The sequence below is a fragment of the Orycteropus afer genome, unplaced genomic scaffold, assembly GCF_000298275.1.
Source record: "Orycteropus afer afer isolate SDZICR_OR568_19922 unplaced genomic scaffold, OryAfe1.0 scaffold00303, whole genome shotgun sequence".
Classification (NCBI taxonomy): domain Eukaryota; kingdom Metazoa; phylum Chordata; class Mammalia; order Tubulidentata; family Orycteropodidae; genus Orycteropus; species Orycteropus afer.
Window position 1 is genome coordinate 1,692,755 of NW_006921890.1, and position 20,261 is coordinate 1,713,015.

Consider the following 20,261-nt stretch of genomic DNA (forward strand, 5'->3'; position numbering starts at 1 on the left):
GTGCGTGTTCATCATTACATCATGGTCTCCTTTTAACAAATGAAAGGATACAAGACCCGTGTTTAAATTTAACATCCTGAACAGTTGTATAATCTGTGTACATTCATTACAGTCCATAATCCAGTATACTTAAAATGTTGTGTCACTTGGCAAAATTTAGTTTTAAAAGACCATGTAGTTCTTATAAATATCAAAGGGCTTGAGTCAAGGTCTGTAGGCAAAACTTTAATCTTGTCTCTCTTCTGGTCTTCCTCACTACCACCCCCAGTTTCAAGTGCCTCCTCCTTTCAAATACAGAGCAAAATGTCTCATTGGTTTGCATTGATGCAGCAATCATTGAAATCATTTTTTGAGCAATGTGTTGCCATGAGCACCTAGCAGCCCATGCTCTCAGGATGTCAGTATCCTCAAAGCTACATTTCGTGGTGTTTTCCTAAATGAAGACAGATACTTCCCAAGAAGAGTTCTGTTGCAAGGTGTAAAGGTAATTTTTTAACCCACTAGCCATCATCATTATCATTATAATTTTATAAAGACCGTCACGAACATACAAATGCTACTGTAATTGGATACATTATAAGTTCTTCGTTAATAATATTAATTTAATAATAGTAGATAATACATTAGCAAATATATTTTATTTTCAAAAAGTCCAGATTTTGTTAAGAATAACAAATCCATTGAATGACGAGGCCCCATGTTTTGCAGTGCGTATACTGCATTGCCTGCATTTTGTTTCTGTTCGTTTCCCAACCACGTGTTTTCTAATTTAAAAGGGTTGTATACATTCTGGCTCATAAGGAAAGGGAAAAGGGGCACCCGTTGCATCCTACTTTTAAGTGATTTTTGATACTTTCAGTTCTTCAGTTTGAATTTTAAAATTAGTTCAAAATGGTGGATGATTTGGTAGAGTTTTTTTTTTGTTTTTTTTTTTAATTGAACTTTGGGTGCAAACTTACAAAGCAGATTTGTTTTACATTCAACAGTTCTATCACATTTGATTTCACAGCCCCAATCACCATCCCCAACCATGAAACACTTTCCTTTCCTCCCCTCCCGGTGGCTAACCCTCCCTGTGACTCACCCCTCCCTGTGCTCTTCGTATCTGTGTGCTCCCGTCTGTCCAGCTTTCCCTCTATGTGAATGCTGCCCTTCTTGTGTCTCATTGTTGATTGGTGTAAGGAGTACATCTCCCTAGGGTGCATCTCCCAGGTAGCTGTTCTGCATGTAGGTCTTTCTACTGTTGGGCTGAGAGCCATGGAAGTGAATCCATTTCTAGGCCCAAAGGTAACCCATGCCCATAGTCTTAGGGGTTCTACCATTCTCTATTCAGCCAGAAATTCTGGTCATTTTTGTGTTTTTGAATTTTATCCCACATTTTTCCTCCCACTCTAAACAGGATCCCCAATTTTGATCCCTTTCCAAGCAGTTGGCATTGGTAGCTGGGCACCATCTAGTTCTTCTGGTCTCAGGGTCATGAAGGCTAAGGTCCTTGTGGTTCATCATATCTTTGGACTAATTGTTTCCAAATGACTTTGATTCTTTTCATTCTTCTTTACTCCAGGTGAGAGGAGACCAGTAGTTGCATCTTAGATGGCTGCTCAAAACTTTTAAGACCCTAATCACTACTCACCAAAGTAGGATGTAGAACAAGATTTTTATGTACTGTGTTGGACCAGTTGAGCACAATGTCCCCTGAGACTGTGGTCACAGGTCTCCAGGCCTGGGGATTCTTTCTCTCAAGGCCTTTGGCTGTCTCTGAGAAGTTACCCCAACCCTGTCCTCTGTTACTTCTGTAATGTGTGTAGCTAATTTTATAGCACAAGTTCATATGTAAAATTATCTTCAGCCAGATCTATCCTTTGTCTTGGGTATATTCCTGTTTGCCTACCCCCACCTGGTCTTCTCACCTTTCTATGCATTTACCTATAGCCTAGTGTTTGGTGCCACTGATAATGCAGTATTGTGCATGGAATAGTATTTGCCTCTGTTGTCTCTATCTTTTGTGCACATTTCTGTGTCTTTCCTTTCCTCATTGTCACTGTGCTAGTCACACACTCTTTCTATACTGCCCCTCCCCTCACCCAAATCAACTTGTGACCCCCAACTAGTCTGAAATTTTCCCTCCCCTTCCTTCTCATCCCCAGAAACCAATAAAATGAATTTCTTTCTCTGAGTCAATAATGAGTCAATAGTGGACTCGTGCAATATGTGTCCTTCTGTGATGGACTTATTTCACTCAGTGTAATGTCCTCCAAATTCATCCACATTGTGATATGATTCATGTATTCCTCGTTATTCTGTAATGTTGCATACTATTCCCTTGTGTGAATGTACCACAGTTTGGTTATCCATTCATCTGTTGATGGGCATTTAGGTTGTATCCATCTCTTTGCTACAGTGAACTGTGCTGTGATGTACATGGGTGTGCCTATGTCTATTTGTGTCCTGTCTCTCACTCTTTTCGGTATATTCTTAGTAATGGAATTGCTGGATCAAATGGTATTTGTAATTTTAGTTTTATAAGGAAACATCTTACTATTTTCCACAGTGGCTGTAACATTTTGCAGTCCAACCAGCAGTGTATGAGGGTTCCAGTCTCTCCACACCCTCACCAGCATTTGTTATTTTCTGTCTTGTTTAAGTTGGCTATTATTTCTGGGGTGAAATGATATCTCATTGTTGTTCTGATTTGCATCTCTCTAATAGCTTATGATCGTGAGTGTTTCCTCATGTGTTTGTTGGCCGCCTGTATGTCTTGTTTAGTGAAATGTGTGTTCATGTACTTTCACCATTTTTGAATTGGGTTGTTTGTCTTTTTGTTATTGAGGTGTTGAAGTTTTCTATAAATTTTTGAGATAAGTCCCTTGTCAGATATGTCATAGCCAAATATTTTTTCCAATTTGTAGGTTCTTTCTTTACCTTTTTGGCGAAGTCTTGATGCACATAGAATTTAATTTTTAAAAGGTCCCAGTCATCTAGTTTCTCTTCCGCTGCTTTTACATTTTGGATTATGCTTGGTAGTCTATTTATGTGATTTGGCAGAGATTGAAAGCAGTCTTCACACCCTGCTAATGCAAATTGGGTGACCCTCACTGATGCTCTAAACATACACCCAGCCTTCATTCTCAGCAGGCTGCCTACACCCAGATGAAGAATGCCCCCTCTGTAGTATACCTAGCAGACAGGCCAGTAGGACAAGGTTTTATTTGGTTGGTTGGTTAATTCATTTTTTCATTTCTCTTGGGCATGGGGTTCATCAGTCTCCATCTTCTTCGACCTGGTAGACCATCTCTCCGTCTAGATCCCTGAAGTTCAAACTTAGGCAGAAAATAAATGTGGACTATTGATGGAGAAACCATTGACTAAAGTGAATCAGCCAAAGAATCAAATAATAAGCAAATTTCAGATGGTCTGTTCATAGTCCCTCAGATTCAGGAAAACAGCAGACATGAGATTTAGTCAATGCAGGTTCGATTCATCCCATCCCTTTTCCTATATGCATGTCAGCATTGATTTTTGTTTTCTTTTTAAACATCACTGTTATTCATTTCTAAAGCTTTTTAATCACCCCAAACAGAAACTCTATACCCATTAAGCAATAACTCTCCCTTTTCCACCACAGCTCTTGGTATTACTAACCTACTTTTTGTAGCAATGCATTTACCTACTCTAGATATTTCACATAAGTGGGATCATGCAATATTTGTCCATTTATGTCTGGCTGATTTCACTTAGCATAATGTTTGGAAGGTAACACTGATTGTTTTTGTTCAATCATTTATATTAACATACATAATGTGAATCACACAAACAGTCTTAAAAGATAAGGAAATCAACACATGGCTGGATCATTTTCAGTCATTCTGCACAATAATACATAAAGGAGTACAGTGAGGGGTACACAAATCAGAAATGACGGTATGTGGACATGAGCACAGATGCTACCTGTTGGATATAGAGCCATTAATGAGGACGCAAACAGAAAAAGAATCTCTCTCCATTTAATGAGAGAGGAAGAAAAGTCACCATTTCAAAGAAGAACTTCCTCTTCTTTTCAAAGAACTTCCTCTGATATTTTTTCAGATAGAAGTTTTCCTTTACTAATGCTTAAAATGTGAGCTCTGGTAGCATAGTGCCACAGGCACTTGACTACTAACCAGAAGGCTGGCAGTTCAAACCCACCAGCCACTCCTCGGAAGGAAGGTTGGGCAATCCTACTTCCATAGTAATACTGCCTCGGCAACCCAAGGAGGGGTCACTATGAGTCGGGTCCGACTCGATGGCACATAACAACAACAACAACAATGCTTAAAAGAGTGCTGGTTTGGAGGCTTGGAAGGGATTACGGTTGCATACAAGTAGACCCTGGAAGTGTTGGGGTACAAGCAGGATTCAGGAGAAGAGCAAGGCAGAGGGGGAGTTTGTTGTTGTTGTTGTTGTTAGCTGTCAAGTCTGCCCCGACTCATAGCGACCTATTAGCTGTCAAGTCTGCCCCGACTCATAGCGACCCCTCCTTGGGTTTCCAAGGCAGTATCACTACGGAAGTAGGAATGCCCAACCTTCCTTCTGAGGAGTGGCTGGTAGGTTTGAACCACCAGCCTTCTGGTTAGCAGTCAAGTGCCTTAGCCACTATGCTACCAGAGCTCCTAGAGGGGGAGTTTAGGGGCCAGCATTTGGACACATCCCACAGCCATTAAGAAGTCCTGAATGAAAGATAACCAGTTGCTGTTGAGTTGATTCCAAGTCATGGTGGCCCCTTGTGTTTCAGGAGAACTGTGCTCCATACAGTTTTTAGGAGCTGATTTTTGGGAAGTTCATGATGAGGCTTTTCTCTTAAGCTGCCTCTACATGGATTCAAACCTCCCAATTTTGATTTGATTTGTGTTCTGGTTCCCTAGTGCCACTCTGACAAGAATATACCACAAATGGGATAGCTTGAACAAACAAGAGTTTATTCTCTTACAGTTTGGAGGCTTTAAGTCCACGTTCAAAGTGCCAGGCTCCAGCTGCCCAACCACTCACTCCAGCGGGTGGAAGTCCCTCAACCTTGGGCCTCAGCTCTGCCTCCTACTCCTGGCCCACTGAAGCTGGAGGCTTTTCTTTACTCAGACAGCTGCTGGCTGCTGAGGCTGACAAGCCCAAGGTTGACAAGTAAAAAGGTACAGTCACGATGTTACCAAACCACATAGCAGACCATTAATTCAAGTTCATTGCAAGTCCCAGGGTCAGCAGAGCATGACAGGCTGCTGAACAATGACATGGCTACATGCAGGGTCCAAGCATGCCATAAGCTAGAGACCATTCCCAAAGCTGCTGCTTATATACAAGAAGCAGATCACATCCCTAAGGCAGCGACTCAGCTGCTTGTGGTAGATCCCATCATGGAGTTGATTGCCAGTCTCATCATGGGGAATAACTACCACCAGCTGCCCAGCCACTCAACCACCTAGCCAAGTTGACACACAGACTTTACTACATAGCATGTGAGTGTGTTAATTGGTTGCACAACCCAGGGACTCATGTAATGAGTAAAGATCCTTTATAAGAGAAGAGAAAGCCCACTTCATGTCCATCAGTGTAGTCCTGTTGAGGGATGAGGAGGTGTGAGATAAGGAAGAGCATATCATCTGACCATCACAGTTCACTTATACTCATGTTTAAAACTCAACAGGGCCAATGTTTGGTTAGAACACTGAAGAAAGATTCTCACATTATTAGATAGAATCCAGCCCTACACCAAGAACCCCAGAATTTTAAATATAGATGATCTTGTGATTTCAAAAACAACAGCAAAAGAAAATGTTTTATCATTGTGTTTGTGTTTCTCTAAATAGATTAAAATACAGCCTAACATTTCATTATAAATTGGAGTGTATTACATTAATTAGGGTCATAATAACAAACTTGTGTTCTCATTGTACCATTAAGAATTCATTTTGCATCCATTTTATTTTCCCTCTGAATGTTTTGGAATAATATTTTAATAGCTTAGATCATTAAATATGTATGAATGGTATCCATTATCAATGCCATCATAAAGTGGAAATATTAATTAAAATATCCAGTATAGAAAAAAATAGATATAATAAAGTAGATGGATATGTGAAAGGTAGGTGTTGATGGGGGTTATTCTGTGCCTTTGAGTCATCTCCAATTCATAGTGACATTATGTACAACAGAATGAAACACTGCCCAGTCCTGTGCCAGCCTCATGATCCCTACTATACCTGGGCCCATCACTGCAGCCACCATGTCAATCCATCTTGTTGAGTGCCTTCCCATCTTTTGTTGACCCTCCACTTTACCAAGCATGACCTCCTTCTCCAGAGAATGGTCCCTTCTGAGAACATGACCAAAGTAGGGGAGACCAAGTCTGGCCATTCTCGCTTCCAAGGAGCATTCCGGCTGCACTTCTTCCAGGACAGATTTGTTAGGTCTTTCAGTCCTTTTAGGACTAACCAAAAAAAAGAAGAAGAAAAAAAAAAAAAGTAGGTAGGTGGGTCAATATGTAGATAGAGAGATATACTCCACTGTCTGCTTTTAGTATATAACTGGCAGGTTCACTATAAGGACAGATTTGTTACCATATAATTTTTAATGGCTTCATCATTATTAAGAAAATTAAACCCAGAAAATTCTAAAGTAAAGCAAATACACACAGAAAAGGTGACGCTAATATCTTAACCCTTTCCTATTGCTAAAACGGCAAGGAGACCACATGTTCTGACCTCCTCTAACCCCACAAGAGGAAGACAGGATTACCAGCAATAACCCAAGGCCTATTACTGCAAGGCCAGACATGCTGCCTCCCTCCAGCCCTTTCACCAACCGTTCCTCCCAAAGCACCACCACCTCTCTCCTGGGTTCAATAATTCACTGCAGTGGCCACATAGAACTCATGGATTACGGGGTTTATTAGGGAAGCACCAGGCTACAACTCAAGTTCAGGAAGAATGCTCAGTCTCTCTCCCAGCCCACCGTCCCTCAGCCAACAGTCTCTCACAGTCTCTTTCCCAGCATTGCTGGTCCCTCGGTGTCTCACTCAGCGATGTGTGTCTCTTTCAGCATGTCTTCCTCAACCAGCAGTCAGAGAGAGTTCTGCCTCCAGGAGGCCTCCTTTTGAGCCCAGCAGGGTGGTCAAACTAGCCAATCATAGCATCAGAACCCTAAGTACCTGAGAGAGAGTGGGAACCTCCCAGAACATTGTATTGTGCCATGCCCAACAGAAATAACCCAGGTGGATAGCTGCAGCAATCAGGAGCTCCTCAGTTGCTCATAGCAAATCCCACCTTGGAGTTTACAAAGACTTATGGGTAGAAAAGCCACACTAATTAATTTACTACACTGCACCTATGAATAGAATATCCCTTCTGAATTCTCACAATGAAGTGAATGTTGTTACAATTCTGATTTCTGTGTATGGGACAGAATGATACAAACTTCATCTCTCTTGCATGAGTGCCAGGCAGGCTCTCAGTAAAACTGTTAAGTTGGACAAAAGTTGTTTTCTGATCGTGTTTTAAGGTGAGCCATTAATCCCTTTAGCCTCTTCCCTCTAGGTGCGCTACCACCTATGGGCCGTCCTGGTACCACAGGAAGCTAAAGCCAAAATAAATAAATATCCAAACCCATTGCCATCCAGTAAATTCTGACTCAGAGCAAGCCTGTAGGACAGGGTGGAACTTCCCCAAGAGGTTTCCAAGCTGTAATCTTTAGGGAAGCTAACTGCCACATCTTTCTCCTACAGAGCAAATGGTGGGTTTGAACCACCGACCTTTCCCTTAGCAGCTAAGAATTCCTTCACCACCAGGGCTTCTTTAAAGGAAGCTAAACCCTGCTTACAAATCCTGTCCTTCCTCTGAGTCCTCCCCTACCTTGTCCCCAGTCTTATTTTCACAGGAAGTACAGTGTGGGATATTCATGTTTTGCAAATTACAGACTTCAGGTCCCTAAGGTCTATGAGGGTTTCAGCTTCTTAGGCTTACATTTTGTTGATAACTGATGGTAATTCCCATCAGCACATTCCGGATGTGTGCATGTCCACCATGTATCAAGGACTCATGCCCTCATTATGTTTGCAAGTTGATGTAGGAAGAGCTGTTGTAGGCCCTGGGTATATTCTCACTATTCACAAAAGAATTATTTTTTTCATGAAAGAGGGATATTACCCACTTTTGAAAAGCACTGTTTTAACTAATCTGAGAAGCATTACAGTAGCAGGTTATGTATTATCTTTCCTCATTTAGCCAACAAATACGTATTGAACAAATATAGTCATTCAACAAACACATCTACTGAGCACCTGGCATTGCTCTAAGACACTTGGGATAGGAAGGTATCGGTGGAAAAAAATAAATAAATAAGGAGCTTGTCCTCTCAGACCAGATACTTTAGGAGGAAAAGATAGACATAGCAAAAAAACAAAACAAAAATGATAAATTACTCCTCAGAAGGAAGATGAGGCATTCTACTTCCATAGTGATACTGCCTCAGAAACCCAAAGAGGGGTCGCTATGAGTCGGGTCCAACTCGACAGCATGTAACAACACCAGTTAGAAGGTTATCATTTCTGTGGAAAAATTCCAGCACATTGATGTAAAATAAGACTGCTATATTGGCAAGGACCTCCAGTTCATGTTGTTATTTTCTTTGTAGGAGCTTTATTGAAATATAATTCACATCTCATACAATTTTTCCATTTAAAAAATAAAATTCAATGATTTTCGTATTTTCACAGATAGGTTCACCCTCTCTGTGGTCAAATTTAGAACAGTGTTCCTCACCTCAAAAAGAAATCCTGTATACCTTTTCCTGTTAAACTCCCAAGCTTCCATCTCCCCCAGCCCTAAGTAACCACCAATCTACTTTCTGTCTCTATAATTTAACTCTTATGATTATTTTGTGAGTGTGACTGGAACCACACAACCTGCAGTCTGTTGTGCTTGGATTCTTTCACTTAGCATATAGTTTTTGAGGTTCTTTCATGTTGTAGCATGTATTAGCACTTCATTCCTTTATATGATCAAGTAATATTCCACTGTATTAAGAAAGGAAAAAAAAAAAAAAAACCTCACTGCTATGGAGTGGATTGGGACTCTTAGCAACCCCCATTGGGTTTCTGAGGCAGTAAATCTTTCTGGAAATCATTGCCCCATTTCCCTTCCATGGAGTGGCTGGTGGGTTTGAACCACCAAACTACTGGTTAGCAGTCAAGTGCCTTAGGGGCTATGCCACCAGAGCTCCTTATATGTTATCTAGACACTTCCTTTGTTTGTTTCCAGCTGAAATCTTAAATTTAAGATGGATCTAAAATTCAAAGGACAGCAGCAGGGAGGGCATACAACTTGGAAACATTAGTATTTTGGTTTCATTCACTTACAGTAAAAATTTTCTTTGTGTGAAAAAGAACACTAAAGTTCAATATATATGTGTGTGTGTGTGTGTGTATATAATATAGATAGATAGATTGTTAACAATCATATAAGCATGTAACATTCTTTGGTCTTTAAATGAAACACTGGTGGTGCAATGGTTAAAGCACTTACTGCTAATCTGAAGGTCAGAGGTTCAAACCCACCAGCTGTTCCACAGGAGAAAGATGAGGCAGTCTGCTTCTGTAAAGATTTACAGACTTGGGAACCCTATGGGGGCAGTTCTACCCTGTCCTCTAGGGTCACTATGAGTTGGAATAGACTCAACGGCTATGGGTTGGGCTGGGAATCTCCATATTCTCATTGTGAGCAACTGTCCTGTTTTCCTAGATCTTCTATGATGAATATCCTTATATCAGTTCTTCTGGTTTCTCATTTAGCTTCTAGTATCTTTGAAATGTTTCCCTATTAAGCATAATTTTAACATTTTGTACATCAATCCTGCAAACCTTTAAGATTCTGGTTAAGTTGAATAAATCTAAGGAATGAGAAGCATGCTTTTCCTTTTGTTCCTCCGTCTGCTTCATGCCATGTGTATATGGCATATTTTTATAAAAAGAAATGTCTAAGACACCCTTCATAAAGTTAAAATCACCTTTCTAAAACCTCATAGCTTGGAAGGAAATGCATTTGAATTTTTATTGTAGGATATTAAAGCAAGTAAAGGTAGTCAACGCTAAAGAGAACACTCATTTGTTTTCTCTTTCCTTTTTTATCCTTAATTCAATTCAGTGTGATTACTTGGAGCAAATATTTCATGTGAAAAATATGTTTTGGTTCAGATGTTGTTATTCCTTGCTGTCAAGTCCACTCTGGCTCGTGACAGGCATATATATCACAGACCAACACGTTGCCCAATCCTACCCCTCTTCAGGATCATTGCTATGCTCTGAGTCCATTGTAGTGGTGGTTGTGTGAGCCTGTCTCACTGAAGGTCTGCCCTCCTTCTCACTCACTCTGTACTGGACCAAACACAATGTCCTCTTTTTCTGGTGATTGCTCTTTCCTGATGAATTTTCCAAAGAAGGTGAGCCAAGGTCTCACTATTAGCTACTAAGGAACATTCTGGGTGTTTCTCTTGTCAGACTGATTTGTTTGTTCCTTTTCTCTAAAGCAAGAGTGATGTCTTTGATCTTTCAGATAAGGAGACAAGGAGGCATACAGCTCCTGGTGGACCTGCTGGATCATCGGATGACCGAAGTCCACCGTAGTGCCTGTGGAGCTCTGAGGAACTTGGTGTATGGGAAGGCCAATGATGACAATAAAATTGCCCTGAAAAACTGCGGTGGCATCCCGGCACTGGTGAGGCTGCTTCGCAAGACAACAGACCTGGAGATCCGGGAGCTGGTCACAGGTTAGAGAGTGCTGTTAACACCATGGTTGTTTCTCAGGATCAGTGTTTCACTACCCAGCATGTTAGCAAATGTGCAGATTAAGTATTATGTATGGCCAGGCCCTTTCAGATTGCTAACATCCCAGGGGCCCTCATTATGTGTTAGCAAGTGAACAAACAAGTGCATAAATGGTGTCAAATATAAAGCACATGTATTGATCATTCTTAAAGAGTTAGAATCAAATAAACATAACCCTAACTAAAAATCTCTGATTGTATTTCAGTGTTTGGCAGTTGACTTAGAAGTAGTTGAGCTTCTTACAATACCCAGGGGTTATCATTAGAATAATATTAATAATAATATTATGAGGACACGGTGTGTGGAGTATTAGTGGAGTCTTGATTGTTGCCATTGTGGGCCATGTAGTCGATTCTGATTTGTGCACAATAGATGTATTGGTAATACGGTCTAGATTCTGGTTTGCAGTGTGGTTCACAGCAGAGAGTTTAAGGTAATTACTTGAATAAAGTATATATGCCTATTAAAAGTCAGAAAGTTTTATAGTTACATATTAAAGAGGTTTACAAAACAGAATATGAAAGAAAGCCTTTCTGTGACCATGAACGTTTGAGTTTTGTCCCATGGTTATACTGATGGTACCCACCTCACAGAGCTGTGAGGATTTGATAAGTGGGACTATGTCAGTTACTTAGCACATATCGTCCTTGGAATAAGTGTGGAAACAATAAGTGGTAGCAATTAGCTAACATCCCTCCCTTTTGAAATGTATGTTTTCACCTGTTGGAGTGCTAATTACATAAGTGGTTGCAATATATGATTTCAAATTACTATACTGTTGACTCTCCTTCATTATCCTCATTGCTGCTCAATGTGTTATTTGTTTTAGGGGTCATCACAGTAGCCCTTTGAGCAAATATTTGCCAAATGGATTGCAAAGTTGACTCTCAAAAATGATCTTTTAAATATTGATGATTGCACTGACCGCTCACCTCAACTTAAAAATTTCCTTGAAACTATGCTTATGAGGAATATGTGGTTTTGTTTATTTAAGAAAAAAACACTGCTTAAGCCAGTGAGTCAGAAGTGTTTGTTCTATCCTTGAGTCAAGGCTCCCAGCTTTAGCATATCTTCTTAAGATTATTGGCAAGAGCAGTAGTAGCACAGTGGGCAAGCACTCAGCTGTTAACCAGAAGGTCGATTCTTGGAGCCCACTAATTGTTCTGGGGGAGAGAGAATAGGCAGTCTATTTTCATAAAGATTTACAGCCTTGAAAACCCCGTGTGTGGTTCTACTCTGTCCCGCAGCGTCTCTATGAGTTGGAACCCTCTCAGTAGCAAAATAAATATTCTTGTCACAATTCCTTATCACTCTTAGTAAAGTTGGAACAAGACCCCAGCCTGTTTTTTTCATTTTTTTTTTTTTTTTCTTTTTTCATTCTTTCTGTGAAGTAGAGAATTGTCTTTGTGGGGGTAAAAACTGTGGGGCAGAAAAACATTTAGTAATATTTTACACCAAACAAATGTAAGGTGACATGGATCAGGTAATGTAAAATTGTTATTATCACCATATTATGATCTCTGGCATAGTTTGGTGGTGAGTTAAATAACTGAAAAATATACTCTGCTATTATATAACAACAACAACAACTTAAATTGGAAGTGCCTGTGAAATAAAGAACATCATGGAAACCAAACATGATGATGCTTCTTTTGTGTTAAGATCCAGCCAGTGGCTACATGGTATCAACAGAACTGAAGGAATATCTTCTGTCTTACACCTTAAGCCTCTTTGTCATGATTTGAAAAGACGGGTTTTATCAAAATTTAAATTTGCTCCAATGTAGAACCCTTTTCTGCAGCCCCCACTATGTTGGTCATCTCATGACTAAGAAAACTCAGTCACATGCTGAAGGTTGAGATGATTGATGGCTAAAGATGGGAAGGAAATGGAAGTGTTGCCTCTGCCTTGTGACATCTCCCACCGCAGCGTGGCCCATGCTGCTTGTCACATGTGAAGTGACTATAAAGGAGCAGACAACTACTCCATTCCCTTGATTGCTGGTTAGAGAGATCCTGGATGGTGCAATTACATATACCTGAATGTGATGCATATACACCTAAGTAATGTCAGAATTTTCTATGGGAGCCTCTTTTGGACACTTCAAAGGTAGATGCCTTCTTCACAATGCCAAGAAGATTTTTTTCCCTAATAGCCTGTTAGCTATAGGAAAGATGTTTATACTCGATATATAAACAGGAGTATACCTCTGTGGTACTCCTTCTTTTGAGAAGAACCAAGCTTTGCACCCATGGTCACGTCATGATGTGATGTTTATCAGCAAGGCTGGTGGCTGAGACTCCCTCCATCTCCCCTCATAGAAGAAGTGCTGTCTTCTGTCACAGACACCTCCCAAACCATCAGAGTCACAGTGAGTGTTACCTGGAAAGGAAAAGTGATGAAGAGTTACTGTGCTTGCCACTTGAGTAGATGTTCTGCACCTTCTCAGAGGTAGGATCGTCTTGAGTTTGGATGAACTGGCATGAATTTCACATGTAAAAAAAAAAAAAATGTTGTCAGAAAATTTTGACAGGGCGAAGTTCATGGTTTCTGGAGTTGCCATCAGGATACTGTTGAAAAATAAGAACCTTGACCAAGCTACCACTCTAGAAAAAGAAGTCAGCAGTAGACATCTAAGAGAACATTTCTGTAAAGAATAAATTGCTGCTGTGAACAGAGTTTCTTCTCATTCTGTAGTATCCATACTGGCAGAAACCAGAGGATGCCTGGAAGCCTGTAGGACTCTTGTTACTTCTGTTTTGACACACCATCAGCAATGCACATCTAACCAAAGGAGCACTTCCCATGCTTGCCTGGCAAGTGAGCTGTGAATGTTTGGATTCTGTTGTCTCTGGCAGTTTGGGCATCTGGATTTTATTTAAGAAATATAGCCAGAATGCTCCTCCTTAGAGGGAAAAAAAATGGCCAGGCTTCATCTCACCTACTTTTCTCATGTTCTCAGAAGAGCCCATTCTCTGGAGAAGAATATTACGCTTTGTAAAGTAGAGGAGCAGCGAAAAAGGGCAAGACCCTCAATGAGATGGATTGTCTCACTGGCTACAGTGATGGGCACAAGTATAGCAAGGATTGTGAGAATGGTACACAACTGGGAAGTGTTTCATTTTGTTGTATGTAAGGTCACTGTGAGTTGGAATTGACTCAATGGCACCTAAATGAACCTGGTTCAATTTCAGAGTAATCCGTTTATCTCTTCCATTCTTTTTCCACTCCTGCTCCAAGACTCTTGTCAGACCAAGTCTGATGAACTTACTGGTACAATAATCCATCCTTGAGAGTCCAGGCACTTCCTCTACTCTTTTAGTCACTTGTTTAACAAATACCTTTAAATTTCTACAGGGTGTCAGATGCTGTACAAAAATGCTGTACATCTTCACTCATGGGTTTGATGTTCAACTAACCTCATGGGCAGAGCCACTTTGATACTATGCCAGCATGCCTAGCGATGGGTCAGAGCCCTGTTCTGAATGTTTGGCTCCTGAGTACTGTTGTTATTGTCAGCTACCATCACACTAACCCCTGACTCATGGTGACCCCATGTACAATGGACCCAATGCTGCTAGGTCCTTACTGGCTGTTAAACACTTAGACTGATGTTCCTGAAAAGTGTGTTCACATTTTAGAAACTTAACACATGAGCAGCAAGGGAGTCAGAGCTCTGGAGGATGGAGGATGAGAGTGTAAGAGTGAAAACCATGGCTCCACTTGTATTGTGCTTGGACCCTGTTCTGGAATTTGGTTACATATCTGTACATGAGTGAAATGAAACAATGACTTCAATGCACTAACTGTGCCTGCCTTCCTTCATAATGCTCCAGAGTATACAATAGAGGTCAGCAAGAAGTGCCACTTCAATGCATCTCAGGGAGACCCACGAGAACACAAGCATTCTTCTGTTGAGTTTTCTTTGCAGCCTGTTAGCAGACACAGGAAAATAAATGAGAAACAAAAGAAAAGAAAGTGGGAGAGGGATAACATTCCTTTCTGAATTCCTCTCTAGATGTTTCCAAAGTAGGATGTTTTGTAAATAAATTTTTAAGAGAACCAGTTTAGTGATATCTTAAAAAACACAAATCATGATGTTTTCAAAAATTCACCACACTTTAGATTAGACCTAGGCTTTCTATCCAGCACAACTGATAGTATTAAGAACACTGAATTACAAATAATAGAAGACAAAAATAAAGAAATGATCCTGCAAATGATTTAGATTGTTTATTGACTATTGCTTGGTAGACTGTTTGAACAATAATAAGAGGTTGAAATCGAGGTATTGACATGCATTTACATTCAACACATAGACATTCGTGCTTGAGAAGACAGCTTCCTGTTTGCACTGCAGGGTCTTTTTCAGAGCATAACATATTCAGCCATTGCCTGTTAGGCCTTTCAATAAATAATTTCTTCCTTTGCAATAATTGCTATGAAATGATGGTCAGAATTTTATTTAAATCCAGTTGAAGTTATTATATGCTACCCATTACTTGAAATGCTCCTAACAAGTAAACTTTGATTAGAAATGCTGCATGTCTGTTGAACTTGACTAATACATTTTTTCTCTCCCTGAATGTAGAGATAATCAACCTAAACTTTTAAATGCCTGGCCAAAGATTTCAGGATGTTTCATAAATCATAATAAAACCATTTTTATTAAAACATAAAACTTAGTAAATGGAAACATGGAAATCAAATTAGGATTTCTACTTCTGTAAGAATAGAGTCTTTCATTTTAGCACCACATACTCAAATTGTCTCTCCTTTTAAGTAAGAAGACAGGTCTCATTTTCGCTATTTTACTAATTAGCATTATTGTTGTTAGTTCCGTTGAGTTGGCTCTGACTCATGGCGACCCCATATATCACAGAAAGAACTGATGCCCGGTCCTGCACTGTCATGATCGTTGCTGTGCTCAAATCCATCATTGTGGCTGTTTTGTCAGTCCATTCCACTGATAGGTGCTATCATGTTCATTGGCCCTCTCCTTGACCATGGAGACCCTAGATAGCACAAACAGTTAGCAGTCAACTATTAGCCAAAAGATTGGTCTTTTGAACACACCCAGAAGTGCCATAGAGGAGCCTTGACAACCTGCTTCCAAAAAGTCAGAGCCAAGGAAACCCTATGGAGAACAGTTCTACACATGGGGTTGCCATAAGTCAGAATCGAGTCGACACAACTAATGACAGCAGCAACTATTACTTTACCAAATATGTTCTTTTCTAGAAGTTGGTCTTTCCAGATGACTTGTCCAAAGTCAGCTAATAAGGGAAAACCCTTATTAGCATTTAAAACCAACCAACCAACCTGTTACCGTTAAGTCAACTGCAACTCATAGGGACCTTATAGGACAGAGTTGAACTGCCCCCTAGGTTTTCCAAGGTTGTAAATCTTTAGAGAAATGGGCTAACACATCTTTCTTCCAGAGAGAGGCTGGCAGGTCCAAACCATTGACCTTCCAGTTAGCAGCCGAGCACTTACTTATTAGTATTAGCTCAGTTGATTAAATACCTACTCTCCAGTTGTTGTTATGTGCTGTCGAGTTGGACCCGACTCATAGCGACCCCTCCTTGGGTTGCCAAGGCAGTATCACTACGGAAATAGATTGCCCAACCTTCCTTCTGAGGAGTGGCTGGTGGATTTGAACCGCCAGCCTTCTGGTTACAGTCAAGTGCCTTAGGCACTATGCTACCAGAGCTCCTACTCTCCAGAGGACCCATATTCTTCACTCTTTCCCAGGTGTCAGGAAACACGTTTGTTATTCAGAGAAATGAAAGAAAGCAGTATGAATACTAGTACAAGCATGAGGGTTTAATAGTGCCACTGTCTTTAAAATAAATAGGGCCCTATTGCCCTGATTTCTTAATGCATCTTCTTAGAGCAACTACTTGTGAGGGATTGGAATTGGGAAGGATGAGAAATGAATGTGTTGTCTTTTAATTTTTTTTAATCAAAGTAATATAGGTATATGGTTAAAAAATAGAATTGTATACAAACACTTACAATGAAAACAGTGGTCCCCTCCGCCTCTTCCATCTTCCTCCCAATCCCTCTGAGGCTTTCACTATTAAGATTTTCCTTGTTTTGCTTTGCTTTGCTTTTCAGATTTCTCATGATGATTTCATATCTTTAAATGATAAGCTTCTTTTACTCTATATAAATCAGTTTAGAAGCTCTGGTGGCATAGAGTGTAAGGCATTTGACTAAACAGAAGGCTAGTTGTTCAAACCCACCAGCCACTCCTCAGAAGGAAGATCAAGCAGTCTACTCCCATAATGATACCACCTCAGAAACCCAAGGAAGTGTCACTATGAGTCGGATCTGACTCAACAGCAGTGAGTTTGGTTTTGGTGAGAAATCAATTAACTTCGGCTTTTCACACTGTTTTAGTCAGGGTTCCCTAGAGAAACATAACCAGTGATTATGTGTGTGTGTGTGTGTGTGTATGAATGTATATATTATGTGTGTGTGCCTAGAAAGAGGAAGAGAGGGAGGGAGAAAGGGATGGACAGAGTGAATGAGAGATATGACTGATTGCATGATTCTAAGAATTAAATCATGCATTTTTGGGGGCTGGCATGTTCAAAATTTGTAGGTCAGCCTACACGCTGGAGGTTCCTAGAGCATTGTGTCCCAGATCCATAGGTCAAGTAATGGGAAGAGCGAAGGAGTTCTGGAAAAATGTCTGTTTGTACTCTGTAGGCAAAATACACCCTAGAGGCATCTCCTCTTTTATTCTTAAGAACTTCAAATTGTTGGATAAGGCCGATGCACATGTTGGAGGGTAGTCTGCTTTATTTACAACTAATTTCACAAGAAACTACTTCAGTGGCACTCTAGTGATGCAGAGGTTAACCTCCTGGCTGCTAAGCAAAAGGTCAGCACTTTGAACCCACCAACAGCTCTGTGGGACAAAGATGTGGCAATCTGCTTTAAAGATTACAGCCTTGGAAACTCTAGGGGGCAGCTCTACTGTGCCCTATAGGGTTGCTATGAGGTGAAATCAACTCAATGACAATGGGTTGTAACTCCTTCAGAATAGAGTCTAAACTAGGGTTTGACCAAACAGCTAAGCACCATAGCCTACCCAAGGTAACACATAAAATTAACCATCATGCACACTGATACCCTATTAAAAATAGAGGAGGATTTTTCTCATTTCCAAATGAGATCCAGAATAATGGCATCATTATCTTTTGTTCTTCATCAACTTCAGTCAGTAACTTCACATGTAAGCCTCTGATACTCCCATCAAATACAGGCATGAGCACTTTCCCACCCATTTTGTAAGAGGATATTAGTGCTGCTATTGCCGACTCAACGGCAAATAACAACAACAATTGTTACTCCCTTCTTTTCAACAAATACATTATCATTAATCAATATCATTAATACTGTAAGCAAATAAAATTTTTCTGAAGATAATTTAAAAATAGTTGCAACAGTACATCAACAGAGAACTTCTAGAAATCCAAGCAGGATTCAAAAAAAGATGTGGAAATAGGGATATCATTGCTGAAGTCAGATGGATCTTAGGTGAAAGTAGAGAATACCAGAAAGATGTTTACCTGGTTTTATTGACTATGAAAAGGCATTTGTATATCATCACAAAGTATGGGTAACATTCCAAATAATGCAAATTCCAGAACAATTAATTGTGCTCATGAAAAACCTGTACGTACACCAGGAGGCTGTCATTTGAACAAAACAAAGGGATACTGAATGGTTAAAAATCAGGAAGGGTGTGCATTAGGGTTGTATCCTTTCACCATTACTCAACCTGTGTGCTGAGCAAATAATATGAGAAACTGGAATATATGAAGAAGAACACAGCATCAGGATTGGAGGAAGACTCATCCACAACCTGTGATATACTGATGATGTAACATTGCTTACTGACATTGGAGAGGACTTGAAGCACTTACAGATGAAGATCAAAGACTGCAGCCTTCAGTATGTATTATTCCTCAACATAAAGAAAACAAAAATCCTCACAACTGGACCAATAAGCAACATCATGATAAATGGAGGAAAGATTGAAGTTGTCAAGGATTTCATTTTACTTCCCTCAATGCCCATGATAGCAGCAATCACCATATCAAATGACATAATGCATTGGGAATATATGCTGAAAAAAGTCCTCTTTACAGCGTTAAAGAACAAATATGTCACTTTAAGCACTAAGCTGTGCCTGACACAAGCCATGGAATTTTCACTTGGGTAGCATAGTGGCTACGACACTTGCCTGCTAACCAGACGGCTGGCGGTTCAAACCCACCAGCCACTCCTCGGAAGGAAGGTTGGGCAATCCTACTTCCGTAGTGATACTGCCTTGGAAACCCAAGGAGGGGTCGCTATGAGTCGGGGCCGACTCGACGGCACATAACAACAACAACAACAACATTCATATACATGTGAAAACTGAATAGTGGATAAGGAAGATTAAAGAATAATTGATGCCTTTGATTTGTGGTATTAGTGAAGAATATTGAATATGGACTGCCATATTCATATGTGGACTGCCAGAAGAACAAACAAATTTGTGCAGTTAAAAAGCTACTTAGAAGAGAGAATGGTCACTCATCATCTCATATACCTTTGACACGTTATCTGGAGGGCTCAGTCCCTGGAGAAAGACATCATGCTTGGTAAAGTAGAACCAAAAAAAACAAGCTCACTGCCATTGAGTCAATTCTGACTTACAATGACTCCCTTTGTGTTTCTGAAGTAATAAATATTGATGGAAGTAGATCACCCAGTCTTCTTTCCATGGAGTGGCTGGTGTGTTTGAACCACCAACTTTCTGGTTAGCAGTCTATGCCTTAGGCACTATGCCACCAGAGAAAGAGGAAGAACCTCAAGAAGACAGATTGCCACTGTGACTCCAATAATGGACTCAAGTATAGCAATGGTTGTGCGGATGGCACAGGAATAGGCATTGTTCATTCTGTTGTACATGGGTCTCCCATGGATCAGAACCATCTTGACAGCATTCAACAATTTCTTCTCCCTTCTCCTTCATGAATTCTGTCAGCATACTTCCACTTTTCCATTGTCATGGTTGAAAATGTCTACACTCAATTCTGTAACCATAGTAGTCTTCCAGAGATTTTCTGTAGCTTGATTCTAAACATTGAAGCCAGAGAAGAGCCCGTGCATGATGATGGAAGAACCACGCCCATGTGGCACACTGCAACCACACTTCTTCTTCCTTGGGTCTACAGTGATGGTATTTGTCAAAGGAAAATGTTTGTAGCATCATAAGTGAATTAATCCTCCATTATTGTTCACACTCTGTCAACTGCTATTATCACAGCATCATCCTTGTTCACTACTGCAATTAATTTCCTCTTTTTCCCCCATTGAGTCACTGGGTGGTATGAACAGTTAACATGTTTGG

General features: G+C 40.3%; 1 protein-coding gene across 1 annotated transcript in view; it reads left to right on the forward strand.

Annotated features, from left to right (window-relative positions):
• Positions 1 to 20,261, forward strand: part of CTNND2 (catenin delta 2) — a 1,230,080-nt gene that overhangs the window by 857,623 nt on the left and 352,196 nt on the right. The window contains exons 12-13 of the mRNA XM_042782401.1: positions 10,575 to 10,788; positions 11,255 to 11,279. Of these exons, the coding sequence (XP_042638335.1) occupies positions 10,575 to 10,788; positions 11,255 to 11,279 (239 nt within the window). The remainder of the gene's footprint in view (positions 1 to 10,574; positions 10,789 to 11,254; positions 11,280 to 20,261) is intronic.